The sequence below is a fragment of the Bidens hawaiensis genome, unplaced genomic scaffold, assembly GCF_021521415.1.
Source record: "Bidens hawaiensis isolate Kalapana, Puna unplaced genomic scaffold, B.hawaiensis_p1.1 tig00008700_1, whole genome shotgun sequence".
NCBI classification, from domain to species: Eukaryota; Viridiplantae; Streptophyta; class Magnoliopsida; order Asterales; family Asteraceae; genus Bidens; species Bidens hawaiensis.
Genome location: NW_027491627.1, coordinates 113,375 through 131,595, shown reverse-complemented (window position 1 = coordinate 131,595; position 18,221 = coordinate 113,375). Strand labels below are relative to the sequence as shown.

Here is an 18,221-nt window from a genome sequence, read left to right as displayed (position 1 = left end):
GGCTTCACTGATGATAGCCGCCTCTCTGCGCCCTTCAAGTAAGTTGAGATCCAACCTCCTTTCTTGCTCGTTGTCTTTTTTACTCATCATGAGCACTCTATAGGATGGGCATCCAATCTCTGCTGGAATCATAGCCTCCGTTCCATAGGTTAGGCTGAACGGGGACTCGCCATTGCTGGTTTTGCTTAATGTCCTGTGCGCCCACAGGACATTAGGTAACTCCTCGACCCATGCATGGGATTCTCCCTCCAACCTTTTCTTCAGCCCATTCAGCAAGCTTTGGTTCGCGCGCTCCACTTGGCCATTCCCTTGAGGGTGGTATACTGAAGTGAAGACTTGGTTGATGCGCAATTCCTTGAGCCAACTGGATATCTTCTTGTCAGTGAATTGTTTGCCATTGTCGCTCACAATTTCCATTGGCAGGCCAAAACGGCATATGATGTGGCTCCAAATAAATTGCTTCATTGCCTCAGCTGTGATTTTTGCTAGTGGCTTGGCTTCAACCCATTTGGTGAAATAGTTTACTGCCACTACCAAAAACTTTACTCGCCCCAGCGCTTGTGGTAAGGGACCCACAATATCGATTGCCCACTTGTGGAAAGGCCATGCAGAGGTCACCGGAATCAAGTTGTTCTTTGGCCGCATGGTGTTTGGCGCATTGCTCTGACACGCTTTGCATTTTTGGATCTCTTTTAACGCGTCCAAGTACATGCCTGGCCAATAGTAACCTGCGTTCATTGCCTTGGCAACCACCATGCGCGGGCCAGCATGTATTCCACAGATTCCTTCGTGTATCTCTCTGATCACATAGCTTGCTTCCTCAGCATCCAGGCATTTCATGAGCGGTCCAAGATAAGAGCGTCGATATAACGTACCATCAAGCAGTTCGTAGTTCTGCGACTTGTGTCTTATCTTCCTCGCCTGTGCGCGATCGTCCGGTACCTTTCCCTCCTTCAAGAATTCCATTATTGGAGTTATCCATGATGAAGGTGTTGTATGAATTACAAGGACAGACTTCGCTCCCACCGACGGGTTGCTCATTACTTCCACCCTGACATCTTTGCCAAAGTGATCGAAGCTGGTTGATGCCATCTTGCTCAGCGCGTCGACAGACTTATTTTCACTGCGCGGAATGTGTATGATTCTGAAAGATTCAAATTGTTCGATGAGTTTTTTCGCCTGCTCTAGATACAGAGGCATGGTGTTCTCTTTGGCATCATAAAGGCCATTGACTTGCGCTGCTACCAGGTATGAATTTACATGAGCCTCTAGCTTTTTGACTCCGAACTTGTGCGCGATGCGCAAACCAGCCAGCAGGGCTTCATACTCAGCTTCATTGTTGGTGCTCTTGAAATCCAACCTGATTGCGTAAGTATACTCATGATTTTCTGGATCCACCAGCTTGAGGCCTGCGCCGGACCCTTCGTTGTTTGAAGCTCCGTCAGTGAATAATCTCCAAACGTTTTCTTCATTATTGGCTTGCGGAGGGTCTAATTCGCGCTGAGCCTCTTCAACTTTTCCTTCAGGGTTTCTGCGATGAAATCAGCTAAGACTTGTCCCTTGATTGCTGGACGAGGCTTATAGGCGATCGTGTGCTCTCCTAATTCCAGCGCCCATTTTGTCAGCCTTCCTGAGAGCGCGGGACGCCGCAAGACTTGCTGGATGTTGTAACCAGTCAGGACTTCAATAGGATGACCATTGAAATATCTGTGAAGCTTGCGCGACGCATGCGTTAGTGATAAAACTAACTTTTCTATGATGGTGTAGCGCGTCTCAGGATCTGTCAGCACCCGACTTACATAATAAATTGGTGTTTGGATTGACAGGTACAACGTTAAAGTTTCACCAGGAAGTGGAGCTGTGAGCGTAGGCAGATTTATCAGACATTCTTTTATCTCATTGAAAGCTTGCTCGGCTTCAGGTGTCCACTTGAATTGGCTTTTCTTTAAGCCATTTCTCAATGTGTTAACGAATGGGGTAGATTTGCTTGCATGGTTTGCTAGGAACCTGTTAATTGATACCAATCTGCCATTCAACTTTTGAACTTCCTTCATGGTGGATGGTGAGGGCATGTCAAGGATAGCCTCCACCTTCTCTGGGTTCACCTTGAAACCATCCTTGGTGACCATTACACCGAGAAATTTCCCTTCTTCTACGCCGAATGTGCATTTGCTCGGGTTGAGCTTCATGTTTACTTCCTTTAGGCGCCAAAGGGTTTCTTTGATTTCTTTGAGCATTTGTTTTTCCTCCCTGCTTTTAATCACCAAATCATCCACGTAGACTTCTAAGTTTCTTCCAATTTGCTCGTTGAAAACCGCATCCATGAGTCTTTGGTAAGTGGCTCCTGCATTCTTCAAACCAAAGGGCATTTTTGTGTAACAGAAAACACCCTTGTCAGTTCTGAAGGCAGTCTTGTCCTCATCTTGTGGTGCCATTTGAATTTGGTGATAGCCCTTATAGGCATCCAGGAAACATTTGAGCTTAAATGGCGCCACAGAGTCCACCTTCGCGTCAATGTTTGGGAGGGGGTAACAATCTTTTGGACACGCTTTGTTGAGGTCCTTGAAATCAATGCACATTCTCCATGACCCATTGCTTTTCTTTACCATCACAGGATTGGCTACCCATGTTTGGTATCGTATTGGGCGGATGATATTTGCGCGCAGTAGATCTTCTACTTGCTCATTCATGGCCTTTGCCTTCTCATCCCCCATGACTCTTTTCTTTTGAGCAATTGGCTCTACAGACTTGAATGTGTTGAGAGAATGCTGCGCCAGGTCTCGCGGAACCCCAGTCATATCAGAATGTTGCCACGCGAAGACCGATATATACGTTGTGAGCAATATTTTCATTCTCACCCTTGTGTCATCTGATATCATAGCTCCAATTGTGATTGTTTGTTCTGGGAATTTTGGGTTGAGAATCCATTCCTCTGGCGCGTTGTTTGCCATTGGAAGCTTCATTCTCCCTTCTCGCGGTATACTTGTTACTGCGCACAAATGATCTCGGTATACAAATGTTACTCCTATTGGTGTTGGGAACCCCAACGCGTCGTGCGCTGATGACGGTATGGCCTTGAATTGGGCAATCGTTCCTCTACCCAAGATCATATTATGGCATGAAGTGGTGGGCAAGACCAAGAAGTTGACAATTTCAGGTCACTTGTGTTTCTCATCCCCCATAGTTAGTTCGAATTGTATCTGACCTAGGGGGTGAATAATTTCGTTTGAGACACCCGAGATTGGTGCATTCACAATTTCGAGCCTTGCTTGGTCTGCTGGATCCAACTTCCTGAAACATTGCTCATACATGATGTCTAATTCACTGCCGGTGTCCACCAGGACTTTTGACACCTCATAATGAGCGATGTGTGCAGTGATGACTAGAGGACTGCTGATAGACGGGCCTCCTCTGATTCTTGGGAAGATTACTTGTTGCTCGCGCCAATCCCCTTAGACTTGCGCGCTTCTCTTCCTCGATCTTTGCCCTTGCCTTCCTCCTTCAGCTACACAGATTCTTTTGAATTTTTTACTGGCTAAGGCTCCGTCTGGTTGTTCATTCTCTGGTCTTGGGTTTTTCACCAGGTGAGCCAACTTGCCTGATTTCACATCTCTTTCAATCGCATCCTTCAAATGGTGGCATGCATCGGTGTTGTGCCCTGTGGACTTGTGAAACTCACAATACTTGCCACTGTTTGGTGGTCCCTTATGGAGTAATGGCTTGGGGCTTTTAAACTGGACATTCTCTGTGCTTAACACTTGCGAAGGCGTTTTGGTGAGGGGAGTCCATATTCTTGGTAGAGGTCTGTTAGGCTCTCTGCCGCCTTCCCTATTGTCACCTTCTCCGCGATTACGAATGTCTTTTTGGGGCTGGGGTGAACTTTGTTGTGCTTGCTTTTCTGCGGGAGAATAACTGGTTTGTTGCAACCTGGACCATACGGAGTTTTGTTTGCCCCTCCTTTCATTGTTGCGTGGTGCTTCTGTTTGATGCCCTCTATCTCTTGCTCTGTCTTGGGCAATTTGTTTTTCATTTCGCGCGAAGACTCGCGATGCTTCCATAAGCTTAGCCCAAGTGGTTGGCATGCCATCTCTGCTCACGAGAGCTCTGCGGAGTTGATCACTACACGCACCTTGTATAAAGGCCACGCGCAAGAGTTGTTCAGTGATACCTCCAATTGCAAGAGATTCCTGATTGAAACGAGTTATGTAGTCTTCAATGGTTTCATCATTCCTGCGCACGCAGTGCATGATGTCATCGGGGTCGCGCGTGTGTCTGCGCTGCTGTACAAAGTGAGCCTGGAACTTCTCCAATAGCTCTTCGAACCCATCGATTTGTCCTGTCGGCAAGCTTTTTAACCAGACACGCGCTGCGCCCGTGAGGCGGCGAGCAAACATGTGACACCATGTTGGCATCGTCCAGCTTTCTAGGTTTCCAGTGTTGTAAAAACCTTGTAAGAAATCATCTGGATCTGTTGTACCATCGTACTTGCCTAAACCATTTGGCATCTTGGTTTTGTGTTGAATATGAGCCTTCGCAATGCGCTCAGTGAATTTTGAATGCTTCACCAAGATGGCTGGCCTATATGGTGTGGTTACGTCCACTTGCCCTTTCGCTTGTGGGTTGTACGGTGTGTATAGATCCATATCAACTTTGGCTCCAGGCGCTATGTTCATGTGCGCGCGAAGCTGTGAACCTCCTGCATGAGTATCTCGCGTCTTCCTCATGCTGTGCACCTCTTCCTCATCACTAACATCAGCGTGTTCGGTGTGAACAGAGTGACCATCTTCCGGCGCGCGCGCCCTTTTTGTTGTTCCCTGAATGGTTTGTTTATCAAATGCGAGCCTTTGTGTTAAGTTGGCTAACTTTTTGTGTTTGACCAGCTCATTGTATTTGTCCATTAAACGCCGTTGTTCGTTTATGAGCTATTCTTTAGGGTCATTGGTTTCAACTTCCGGACCCATTGGGCCTTTTTGTTTTGCACCAGTCAGATTTTGGAACGTGAGATCGTCTGGAGGAGTTTCAGTCTGGCTATGAGGTGTTGTGATGAAGGGATGGTTACTGGTGGTGCGCGCAATATCACGCGGCGCCCTCAGAAACTGATGTCCCTCATTAACATCCTCAAGCTCATTATCCTCCAGAACTTGATCGCTGTTTCGAACACCGGAAACCATGGTGAAGATTTTCAGTGAGAACTGATGAGATAGTGGTTTTGTTGCCGTTGTAACAGGTGATGGCGCCAATGAAGAAACGCGGATCGACTTACTTGTATACGATCAACTTTCCTCGGGTATGAGTGTGCTATATCACCGATGGTTTTCCGGAATATGAATTCTTCCACCTACAAAACGAGCAGCACCGTGAACTTACCCCTCAGAAAGGGACAGAGGGGTCCTCTTTGGGGTAACCCTCCGGTGTGAGAATAAGATATTATAGGAGAAGATAATAATAATCTGAAAGTGAGTAAAGACTTAGAATGTATTTTCTTGCTTACCTCCCCTTGTGGAGGTGGTGTGGTATTTATAGTGTTAGGGTTTCCAATGATTGGGCTCAGACCCAATTAGGACCTTTTTGGCCTCCTCCTATTGCTTCGCGCCACGTGTCCTTAGGACACCTGGTGCTTTTTCATTGATTATTCTCTGACCAAGGTATTTCACCTGACCCATGTGCAATCACGTGGTAGCACATGGGTTTTGCTGAGTTGTCCACCCTTCATTGGCAACTGTCAACATCAGCATATTCTTTATTCCTTAAAGGATACCTTCTGGAAGGTTGTCTAATGAGCACAATCATGGTTGTCCTTATCCTGATTTGGATAAGGACGTGGTTGATTATGTGCATGTGTGATATGCGCCTATCCTGGGGATGCGCGAGGTCTTCTCTTTATTCTCACGCGCAGATGTTTCATGCGCAGATGTGATATGCGCAAGCATATGTGATATGCGTGAGCATATGTGATATGCGTGAGCATATGTGATATGCGCCACGCGCAGATGTGATATGCGTGAGCATATATGATGCGTGAGCATATGTGATATGCGCTACACGCAGATGCGCCACGCGCAGATGTGATATGCGTGAGCATATATGATGCGTGAGCATATGTGATACGCGTGAGCATATGTGATGCGTGAACATATGTGATATGCGTGAGCATATGTGATATGCGCCACGCGCATAGGTTTTGGCTTTGTGTCTTCATGACATCCTGATTTCAAGCCTCTTGTCTATATCTTGTGGGTTGACCCGCCCCGCTCGATGTTAAGGCGGGTGCATACCTCTTCATTGATAAATGTTATTAACTCTTTTTATTAAATTTGTCAAGTGTTTTACTTCTTGATATGTGTTTTAATTCCTTTAATCAAAACGATAGAATGTTTTTACTTCTTGATTAATGTTTTTATTATGTGAAGATGTGTCGGGGATAGTTGAGCACATTTTTACCTCATGTATGTTCGCCATGGAGGTTTGTTCGGTGGTAGAATCTCGGTGTCGTCTGTCATGATCTTCACTTTCTCAACTCATGATCTTCTCAACTTTCTTGATGGGGTTTAGAGGCCTAAAACGACTCGTAGAATGATTCATTTGGTTATGTTGTTGGTGTGTTGGAGCTTATGGAAGGCGAGAAATAACACTATCTTCAACAACCGAAAGGTGGTTGCTGGTTGCATAATCCAGGAGCCTTGGGATTCTTCTGGATCAAGAACCTAAGTTAAATTCGCTTGAAGAGGCTCACTAGAACAATTCTTTCTCTTTTGACTAATTGTTGTTGTTTGGTTTGTTGTTTGTTGGAATGTTGGATGTCTCTAGCCTCTTGCTAGTTGGTTTGTTTTAATATAATTCCGCCTTTAAAAAAAAGGTGTATTAGAATGTATCAAGCAACATATATATTTTGATAAATGGTATCAAACGGGTATCCAGCAACATATTTTGTTAATTCTATATTCTTTTTAAAGTTATGCACTTGTTTTATATGATGTAATGCTTTCAAAATAATGGACTGTTTGTTAAATTCTGGGTAACGATTTTTTAATTCTGCATTGGTTTATTAATGTATTGTGCTCATGCCAAAGATAGTAGTTTTTCATAGAGTAACAGATACAGTGGTTCTATTACTATTGAGTCCATTACTGTAATGATTGTGGTGTTATTTAGTAATGGCATTTAGATAAGAAATACATAATAGCAATTTGAGTCTCTCATGTCAACTCTCAAGCGACACACTTAAACATGTCATTGACCTATCTACCGTCGCTCTTTGATGTTAACACGCCTTGCCTCTTTCTGGAGACTAAGCCGATTCAACCCCGGTGGGCTTCAGTTAGGTCATGTTCAAGTTGGACGATTCTTCGTGCTTAGGACCGACTGTTCCAAGTTCCAACTCATATTGGCCCCGTACCATCTTAATCATACAACTAGCTCTAATTTGATAACCAAATTCAGTTTTATGCAGTGGACCGGGCCAGAAACCAAAAAACAGAATTTCAACAACCAAATTTGGTTCTACCGGTTTCAAATGATTTTTTTTGCTCAGCCTTAATAGGGAGAACAAGATGCAGTCCCATGCTTGCATACCTTTTCTAAACCATAAAAACAGAATTTTTTTTCCTAATATTTATATACTTAACAGAGAATTTTGTGTTTTTTTTAAAAACAATAATAAATCTACTAATTAATAATATCAATATTGGTTTTCTATTAAAATTTGACATCTTTTCTTACAAAATTTTATCACTTTGACAACTCTTTAAATTTTGCCTATATCTCTGCATTTAACACAGGAGCATGTTCTTTACTTCACATATTATCACCATTCATCAGGAACCGTCAGCATAAAAAAACATATATAGGGAGATGATTAGATGAATCTAATAAACCCATTCAAGCATAGACTAAATATTAGTTCCAAAAAGCCCAATCAAACCACTAAATATTCTGAAACGCCTAAATGACAAATGTAGCATAAAAGAGAAAATCCTTAAAAGAATTGAATCTAGTACAAACCCCATGGTTGCTAGAAAACACTATCTAAAGAACCCTTAAATCAAATACCTTTGGATCTCGAATGCCAGGCATGAATTTATCCCGTCCAACAAGCTCTTAATGTGAGTCAAACATCGACTTCAACCGAACGTATGTAAAATTTGAGTTGGCATCCTTCTGTTTCACATATTTAACAGCAATGATGTAAACCAACACTAAATGCTTCAATTAATGAATTATATAAAGAAATCCAATTTCTTTAATAAATTTCTTGAGCATCATACTAGAAAAACAAAAGGTCTTCTGTCATCTGTAGTTCTGTACAGTGCTAACTCCCTCTGGGAACATGAACATGGTAGAAAATATTTTGAGTTCTAGTGATCATCTTCATTTATGCCGGGACAGTTAGCCAAAAGTGCATCCGTTGATTCATACTGGACATACAATTAACAGAAGTTAGAGAAACAAGGGAAATGAAGAAAAAAAAAGAAAAGCACCAAAATTCATGATTTAGCCAATCATAACAGATTAAATGCATATAAAGCAGTTGAATATGATTAAACTTGAAAGCATAAAGTGATGACACACCTGACATCCACAAAAGAGACAGTACTGAAAATTATCCCTCAGCTTCATCAAAATGTCATGCAAATCCTGCATTACAAAATACATAGTAGCTGTGTAAGTTCACAGGATCTAAAATGATGATTTCAGTAAATGAAAGTAACTTCAATTCATCAGTTTCTCAAGTCTCAACAATCTGCACATACTATAATCTCATTTTCAATTAATCAATTATCAATCTGTGCACATTATCACTGTAAAGTCGTGCATTACCGCTTTATTTAATAAATCATATACAAAGTATAAACTTTCTTGAACTCTCTATATTTGATGCATATACTTATTGGTAGAAACATGTTGTGTTGGTGTCATCAAAACACGAAAAGACGGCCATACGGGCAAGAGAAAAATTGAATGGGCAAATGATACAGAACTATACTAATATAGATAAAATCATAAAATATGTAATCATCATCGAAAGTATTAGAAAGAGCAAGAGGACTTTTTTCAAATCTATGTCACGTGAGAACTCAAAAGATTTCATTTTGATTACAAACTACTATACAGTCAAATTTTATAGTGACGTTCGTTGTTAGAATGCTGATCATCAAGAATCATAGTGAAGCGCTAAAAAAATCTATAATCAGTGAAATTGTTTAAAGACACTCAGTAAATAATCTATTTTTCTGCGTGATTAACAAAAACCTAACACAAAGATCTACTCAAACCAAGATCGAACTACAAACTAATTTTCAAATCACACGCTAAAAGCTTTAACAATTAGCTTGTTGAATATAAATATATAAGTGAATGCAGGTTGTGAATAAATTAATCAATCCAATAAAAAAACACCAATACGAGATTCAAGTAAACGTAACAATTTACCTCTTCTGTAATCACCTCCTCCTCCTCTTCTTCTGCATCATCATTACCATCTTCATCTTTCTTCTCCACCTCGACAACCTCTTTATTCTCCAACTGATCCAACACTCCTTTAGCCTTATAAAAATTCACAACCACCCTCTTATTCCGCCACCTCTCCTTAACCCTGCACCCAAAATCCGCCATTAATTCCTCCTCTTTCTTCTTATTTTCCCAAACCAACTCCTCCTCCTTCCTCATCTTCTCCTTTATCGGATCATCCCGCCCGATCCCGGCTCTGGACCTCCGAATCTCCAGCCCCACCGGATCAGCCCGGCCCGAACCGCCCAAACCAGACCCTGGGGTGTAACCCATCTGTTTCAACATCTTGAAACCTATGTTGGACTGCGGGATTGCTGATTCTAGGTTAGCTAGTGTTCGTTCGTCCTCTTCTACTTGCGTGATTTCTCGCTTTAGTTTTCTTTGTTCCTGCCAGTTTCGCGGTTTCGGTCTCTTCTTCGAAGGATGTAAACTAGTTGATTTACTACTGTTGTTGGTGCTAGAAACCTGAAACAAATTGAAAAAGTAGGGCTTTAAAATGTTATTAATGCTGGAAACATGGTATGAATTGAAAAATTAGGGTTTTGAGACGTATGCAAATGATATGTGCAGGACAGATAATTTACTACAGCTATTAAAAATTAGGGCTTTGAGAAGTATACGTTTGATAGTTGTTGAATTACTGTTACTGATGCTGGAAACATGATATGAATTGAAAAATTAGGGTTTAGAAATGTGTAGATAGAATTGGTGACCTTTTTGGATGGAGGATTTGCAGTCTCAGAGGCGTTAGACAGAAACTTGGAGAGGTCGCCCATGTAATCATCTTCATCCGCCATTATTATTATTATTATTATTATAAATTACGCAACTTCTTCTTTTGGATTGTTCAGCTGCAGGTCGAATGATCAAGCCCTAGGGATGTTTTACCGGATTCCCTATACGGGTCAATGGGACGAGCAAATGGTATCGCCGGATCGGGTACCAGGTCGTACCCAGGAGCATTTTTATACCGTACTCGTACCAGGTTTTTAAAACAATCAGGTATCAAGATAATATCAAATTTTTGTATAAGGTATCGGCACCGATACCAAATTTTAAAAAACTCGGGCTCAGTATTAGTACGGTATCGAGCTCATCCCTAATAAGAATTTACAAATTGTTAAAGCTTTGCTTAAAAACAAGATTAATGGTGTAAAATGTAAATAAGACTTTAAGAAGAGTTGTAAAGATATAAGTTTAGATGTGGATTCATTCGTAACTTTTGGTCTCTCTTATTTATTTAGTTACATGGTTGGTTATTATACTATTAAATTTATTCTTTTTTGGAAGGGCCAAATTTACTATTTGAAAGAAAGTTTATATAATTGAAGTTGAAAAATCAGTCATAAGTCTTGGATAGATCATAACATGAGTGCATGCCTCTAATAGGAAGAAATTCTTAAACTACTCTCTTACCCACACTATAAAAGTTTTAGCAACTTTTATCGAGCCTAAACATAAAACTGAAAATCGTTAATAGCCCAACCAATATAAATAACCAGCACACACCTATTCATAGCCCTATTTGCATATGCTCTCAGGTTATTTGACGGTATAAAAGCATCTACAATGGGACAAGTGACAAGAATCTCCAAGCAAGACTTTTCTAACAAAAAATCGACAAACTTATAACCCTCTCAAGGACCTTATTCACATCTCCTCCCAATCCGTCTGTGTGCGTGACTTTCATGATCTTTGTTCTAGTCTCCACCCATCGCTCTTTTACATCGGTGACTCTTTATTTCACCTCAACTGAAAATTCCCAAAAGGCCGAAAAACCCTTTGTTATTAACGCTCTAAAAAAACTTAAGGTGTTAAGGATATTTAAGATGTCTCACACTCAAAATAATGATAAATTTTGAAACTTTATGGGTCTAATGTGTTTTTAAAATTATTAAAAACGTTATATTAATACTTAAATCTGGTAGCGTCAACCGTCCTCATATTGTCCTCTACCCAAGGTTAGTAACTAATTTTAAACTCAACATAATAATTTTTTTACTTTGTGGATGTAGATCATAATTTTGTTTATTTATAAACTTACCTGGATTATAAACAACGATGACCTTAGTCTTAAATAACAACAATTAGTTTTCTAGATATATCAATTGTAAAATTTTGGTAACCTACATTATAAAGCGTGCATTTAGTATATCTTAATTTTTATCTTCGAACAACAAATTCACATTAACACACTACCAAAACCATCCTATATAGCATTGGCACTTACACAACAAAATTGCACCACAAACTAACACATTGCCACATCACAGTTGCAACATAGCAAGATGCAAAAATATGATCAACCGACTCCCCCGCTGCCTTCCAATTGTTGCATATATCCGAACCATATATTATACTTCTTTTTATCAAGTTATCACTTGTAGGCATACGGTTCAGAAGGGCCCTCCAAACAACCGCATTCACCTTCAAATGGACCCCAACTATTCCACTCCAAGATGCTTGATTAAATCGACGAGCTGGCCTTATAAAGAAGCTTTTACATAGCCGCAACTGAAAACGCCTAAGATGTCTCTCCTCTCCTCCCGATACCCATTTATCATGACCACCTTTGAACCGTAAATAGGAAAGAAGATATAACAATTCCATCAGGCGTTAATAACCTCACCGTACACGAGTCGAGTTTTTCAGTTCCAAGACATTGAATGGACCCCATCATTGTTAATACAATGATCCGCAACTACGAAAGTTTTATTCGCGTCTAGTTCAAACAACTTTGGAAACCGATTCCTTAAGAGACAATTGTCTAGCCAAACATCCAACCAAAACCGGGGTTTTAAACCATCTCCCACTTCACATTTAATCAAGTTCACCAACGGAATTTGGGAGGTAGCAGGGGCTTTTCAATTTTCATAATCTTATCCCAAACACCCGACAATCTTTTGTTATTTGGAAATGTTGTCCATGATCTCGACATATGATGCATAGCTAATATAAAGTTTCTTCAAAAACTATCTTCTTCGATCTTTTATATCCACTATGTATTCGAATTGATAGTTTATAACTCATGTCAACTTGTTCAAATAAAAGAAATTTAAAAATAACGATTTTTTATAGTTTGTTTCTTCTTAAACTAAAATCGATGAACTGAAACTATGAAATTACGAATCCACCATTTCATTAGTGTACAACTGCTAATGCATATATTACAATATCCTTATATCCCTCTTGTCACGCACTATTCATATCTGAAAACAAAGCGCGAACGCAACAAACTAACCGCTCGTTTGCTGACGTGGAATCGTGTACTCTCTGCAACTCAGCAAATAGAAGCCATAAACCCTAACTCTCTCACTCTCTAAGCAATTTCTCTTACTAAACGCCCAACTTACAGAGACCAAGCTTCTTCTTCTTCTTCTTCTTCGAAGGTTTACTGCGAACCCTAATTTACTAAATTAATCGGTTTAATCTCTTAGAACATTGAATAAGTTGCTTGATTCTATCTAATTTTGTGCGAAATGTGGATTTATTGAGAAGATATGTTTCTCAACTGATTAATTGGCGTTGTGTTTCGTATTGTCAGGCGATTTGTAAGGAATTCTTCGGCTAGTTTGTGTGATGAGGTCGATATCAACGATGACTTGCTGTAGATGTCTGTACTTGAGTGTTGTATTTGCGTTATTGATGCTTCTGGTTCCACAAGGTTCTGCTCATACCGATAATCTCGAAGGTATCTGTTATTAGTACTTACAAGCCCTAGCCGATTATTTGTGAACTTCATCCTCTTATTGCTGTTATTTACCTGACCTTCGATAGTTTAATTATGTTACTTATGATGATTCAACTGATTAACTGAATGGACATAGTTCAGTATGGCTTTGTTCTGGTGTTATTGCTATTTTGAAAAACTGCTTGGTAGTGTAGAAACTAGTTGCAATCACAGTGCTGTATGTAATAGTTTTTGTGTGATCTCGGCAGTTAAGGCGCTTCAAGATTTGTATCGGTCTTTAAATACTCCACCACAGCTCAAAGGATGGAAATCAAGCGGTGGTGATCCGTGTGCAGAATCGTGGACTGGAGTTTCATGCTCTGGTTCATCTATCACCCAAATGTAAGTCTAAACTGTTCCCTTCATTTCGTTAATCCAGAAATTTGAAAGACTCTTGTGTTATATATTACAAATGATATCTACTCATCCGAACTATGAAGAACTTTTTGTTCCCAAAATACATGATTGCCAATAATGCAAAAATAAATATATCAGAAGTTATAGTACTTTTAATTGCATAAATGTGACTCTTTTTTGATGAAAAGATGGAAGTTGTTTAGGAGTATACTTTTATGATCTTTTACCCTGAACTTACATTACTTCACTTAATTTACAGTAAACTTGACAATCAAAACATTAGTGGAAACCTTGGTTACCAGGTCAATAATCTCCTTTACCTGAAGCAACTGTAGGTTCTTTTAGTCATGCAACTTCAATTTCACATGATATTTATTGTATATATATCCTGCTTTCTAAATTTTGGTGCTTCTAATACTAGGGATGTTAGCAACAACAGCATTTATGGTGAAATTCCATACAATCTGCCTTTAAATCTAACCTACTTGTAAGATTCACTCCACTGATATTATTACCTTACAGAATTAACCTCCTTTTACCAGTATTTTTGTTGTTACAAGTACTCATTTCATCTTAAATATCCATGTGAATGCAGAAATTTGGCATGCAACAATCTAAGCCAATACATACCTTACTCAATAACTTCCATGAAAAATATTATACATATGTAAGTCTCCCTCCTCGTCTCCAACTTACTTCACCTACTATCAAACAGGCATAATCTTTCTCCTTGCAGGAACTTGAGCCACAACTATTTGTCGGGGCCTATTGGCAATGTATTTACTGGCCTGTCGTTTCTTAAAGAAATGTATGATATGAACTTTTTTCTCAATATGTATATATGCCTGACCTTTTTTTGTGTAAAGAAAGTAAATCAATTCTGTTTTCACAGGGACCTGTCTTACAACCAATTTATAGGGGACCTACCAAGTTCATTTGGAACACTCAGAGGCCTCTCAAGACTGTCAGTGTGCCTTCCAATTGTTTAACAATATCTACACATTCATTAACACATTTGGCTTAGTTTTATTGATTTGTAGAACAAATTTTCAGGTTCTTGCAGCATAACGAATTCACAGGATCAGTGATCTATCTAGCTGGCCTACAGCTAACAGATCTGTAAGTTTTTTCATTGTTCGTAGCATCTTTTAAGAGTTATCTGATGATGCTAACTTCAAATCCATACAATGCCAGGAATATATAGGACAACCACTTTAGTGGTATTATTCCAAAACAATTCCAGGATATACACAACCTGTGGTAAGCTACCACAATGAAATATTTCTCATTTTGTTTTCTTAGTTTCTTGCTACTTTCCAACTCATTTATATGACCTTTAAATCACATTCTCTTTCTCTTTGATAAGGATCGGGGGTAATATGTTTGGCAAATCCGATAACAACCCGCCCTGGGATTTCCCTCTAGACAGTCCACCAGATCAGCTGAACATTACCCTTCCACCATCAACCGAATCAAGTGCAGTTGAAACCTATCCTCTTCTTGAACTTGTAATGCATAAAAAGAAGAAACCGAGCAAATTAGGCATTTTGGTTGGTGGTGGTACGCTAGTGGTAGCATGCTTACTACTCTTCATGATTCGGTTCTATAAATGTGGTAGAAAGCTTAGAAGACAAGAAACAAGTGAACACTCGCAACATTCTCTTCCACTCAGTACATCCAGAGGCAAGCAAGCTCAAAGACCCCTGATTCACTAATAATAATTGCACACTGTTTGTTAAACACATATTATTATTAAAGATATATCTATATTCTGTATTACAGATTGTTTATCTGATACTCATGAGGAGAGCCTGGAATTCTCGGTTATCAACTCACCTAGTGGGTTAAGGCGTTTTCGTCCAGCCCATACTAGATTTGTGAAAGTGAATAGAAGAAGAAGTTTTGCTAAGAAGATTAGAGCTCCCATTGGTGCAAAATTATACACAGTTGCTGAGCTGGAATTAGCCACAAATAGCTTCAACCAAACTAACTTTCTAGGAGAAGGATCTCTTGGCTCAGTGTTCAGAGCAGAGTTCCCTGATGGACAAGTACATTCTTGACTCTTCTTTATTTGGGTGGGCCGGGCAAAATGGGTAAACAATCAAAACGGGTCAAATTGGGTACTTTTCACTTATGTGAACACGGGTTGACTCGAAAAAGTCTCTGTCTTTTTTGTTTTTTATTATATTTTTGCATAGAAAAGTAGTGCCTTAAATATGATTAGCCAAATTATATAATTTTTGGGTGAATTTTGACCTGTTTGACCCACTAAATATAGAGCATAACCCAATTCGACCCATTCGTAAGTAGGCCAGTACGAACCGAACAAACACGAACATGTTATGTCTGTGTTTGCTCTTTTAACTTTAACTGATACAAATAATTAAATGAACAGGGTTTTCTTGTTCATTTTCGCTCATTAAGAAAATGAATGTGTTCGCGTTTGTGTATGTTCGTCCATTATCTGTCTAAAAAAAACGCTTCATGAACACGAACAATTAAACGAACGGGGTTTTCTTGTTCATGTTCGTTAATTAACAAAATTAATGTGTTCATGTTCGTGTTCGTTTTATATTCGTTTGTTAACTCTCTAAACGAACGGTTCACGAACTACGAACGAAAATAGCTGAACATAGAAGAACAAATATAAGTATATAACTATGCTAAAACCAATTAAAAGTACATGTGAATGAATAACAATGTGTTTGGTTTAAAAAGTCATTAAAACTAAACTGAACTGAAATGGGCTTAAAAGTTTTTATGAATATATTAATGATCATAAACGAAACGTAAACTAACAACATAAATGAATGAACATAAACAAATTTATATGAACAAACATAAATAAACGTTCACGAACATAAATGAATGAATGAGACATGTGTTCTTCTTCGTTCGTTTATTAAATAAACGAACATTAACAAGCTTCCCACCGAATGGTTTACTGAACGTTATGTTCGTTTGCATGCCCATTCAGAAGTAAATAGGTTGAAATTGACCCGTTATAGTCATTTAAATGTCTTTTTTTCATTGTGGAAGGTGTTTGCTGTGAAGTGCATCAGTACGGCTGCACTCTCTCTTCCTGAAGAACAGCGATTTTTGGAGGTTATTTGGAATGCGTCCCGTTTAAGGCATCCGAATATCATAACACTACACGGGTACTGTGTAGAACAGGGACAGCATATGCTCGTGTATGAATATGTAAGAAACCTCTCTCTTGATCATGCTTTGCATTCTGAAGCATACATGCCTTTATCTTGGGGCCTTCGTCTCAAAATTGCTCTTGGAATAGCCCGAGCTTTGAAGTAAGAATCTCATCTTTACCTGAAACACTAACTAATACATGATTCCCATTGTTGTTATTGACTTATTATCCTTTTCAGCTACTTGCATTCCATTTGTGTGCCTCCTTTGGCTCACAGAAATTTGAAGGCTGCTAATGTCTTACTTGATGAAGATCTAATTCCTCGCATCTCTGACTGCTGTCTAGCTGTTTTGAAGCCGTTAACATTAAACAGTGCTAAAGCTGAGGTATGTACTACATACATTGTTGGTTAAGTCGACCCGTTTACTTATTAACTAATGAGTGATTCAAACAGAGTTCTGAATTGGTTGCTCCTGAAGAGATTCAACCTGTATCTAGCTACCAGAAGGATGACATCTATGCCTATGGGGTGCTGCTACTGGAACTTTTAACTGGAAAGAAGGCTTTGAATACCGGGTATGACTCACTTGCACATGCTATATGTTCATGTATTATTGACTGATATTTTGGTTTGTTTTGTTTTGTTTTGAACAGAAAAGAAGAGAATCCTCTAGTGCAATGGGCTTCTTCACGTCTTCATGACAACGAGTCTTTGGATCAGATGGTTGAACCAGCTCTCAGAAAAACAATACCCCCGAAAGCTCTCTCGCGATATGCTGATATTGTCTCCCTGTGTACTCAGGTATGTATAATATTATTCTTTTATACCATTATATTATTGTTAAATAATGATTAGTGGTAATGATAATGATAGGGTGAGAAGAGACTGAGACCAGTGATATCAGAAATCATGGATTCAGTGACGAATATGATAGAAGAGTACCGCAGAATGAGCCAAGCAGATGTTGATCCATACGAGAGGTCTTTCCGGTCAACACAATCCCGCTTTGTTGGATCGCCAACAGTCACTCATTTGTCTATCTGATATATCAGTAAACACTTTTCAAGTTCAAATCTAAGACCTGTATATAGAACTGCTATCTGACTACAGTTTCTTTAACAGTGATTACAATTCCATAATTGTTAGGTTTTGTTAAAATAAAGGCTCTCCGTTAAATAGATACAACTGCCAAACCGTGATAACCCAAGTGTATCATATGCTTTAAATGAAATATTATGGAATCCAGAGCTATGTTTATAAAGCCATAGGGAGTGTTGATTTTAAATATAACTGTTTGTTAAGTTGACATGTGGATTCCGAATGGATCAAGCAAGCTCTTTGATTCGAGTAACCTTTATTTTACTCTCATGTAATATATTGTTTTCTTTAATAATCAGATTTTCTAATATTTTTGAGCTATTTTCTTAAATCATATACAATGCCTCTAGGTGAAATTAAGGTGTATCAAAGATACTAATTCT

General features: G+C 39.3%; 1 protein-coding gene and 1 pseudogene across 3 annotated transcripts; one reads left to right on the top strand and one right to left on the bottom strand.

The window, feature by feature from the left end:
- Positions 1-7,462: 7,462 nt before the first annotated feature.
- Positions 7,463-10,311, bottom strand: LOC143529769 (uncharacterized). Of its 2 annotated transcripts, XR_013134722.1 has the most exons (5): positions 10,221-10,311; positions 9,430-9,972; positions 8,569-8,634; positions 8,265-8,414; positions 7,463-8,157 (listed from the first exon to the last, which is right to left on the bottom strand). XR_013134722.1 is itself a non-coding variant. In XM_077025485.1 (4 exons), the coding sequence occupies exons 1-4, from the start codon at positions 10,302-10,304 to the stop codon at positions 8,355-8,357; spliced, it is 753 nt and encodes a 250-aa protein (XP_076881600.1). In that variant the 5' UTR covers positions 10,305-10,311; the 3' UTR covers positions 7,463-8,354. The 2 variants fall into 2 exon arrangements, 1 of the variants encoding a protein (XP_076881600.1); XM_077025485.1 differs by having other exon boundaries at positions 7,463-8,414.
- Positions 10,312-13,104: 2,793 nt separating this feature from the next.
- On the top strand, positions 13,105-17,881 carry LOC143529768 (protein STRUBBELIG-RECEPTOR FAMILY 2-like; annotated as a pseudogene). The gene is made up of 16 exons (XR_013134721.1): positions 13,105-13,198; positions 13,447-13,579; positions 13,854-13,925; positions 14,016-14,081; positions 14,190-14,261; positions 14,331-14,402; positions 14,487-14,558; positions 14,648-14,713; positions 14,789-14,854; positions 14,961-15,277; positions 15,353-15,642; positions 16,634-16,899; positions 16,978-17,125; positions 17,194-17,315; positions 17,394-17,541; positions 17,614-17,881. The product of XR_013134721.1 is annotated as a protein STRUBBELIG-RECEPTOR FAMILY 2-like (transcript).
- The last annotated feature ends 340 nt before the right edge of the window (positions 17,882-18,221 follow it).

What these genes read in the sequence shown, in the direction of transcription:
- LOC143529769 (XM_077025485.1), bottom strand. Translation starts at nt 10,304, where the DNA reads ATGGCGGATGAAGATGATTACATGGGCGACCTCTCCAAGTTTCTGTCT. An exon ending in CAAATCCTCCATCCAAAAAG is followed by an intron (nt 9,973 to 10,220) that starts GTCACCAATTCT and finishes AATTTGTTTCAG; the next exon opens with GTTTCTAGCACCAACAACAG. An exon ending in GTCTCTTTTGTGGATGTCAG is followed by an intron (nt 8,415 to 8,568) that starts GTGTGTCATCAC and finishes TTGTATGTCCAG; the next exon opens with TATGAATCAACGGATGCACT.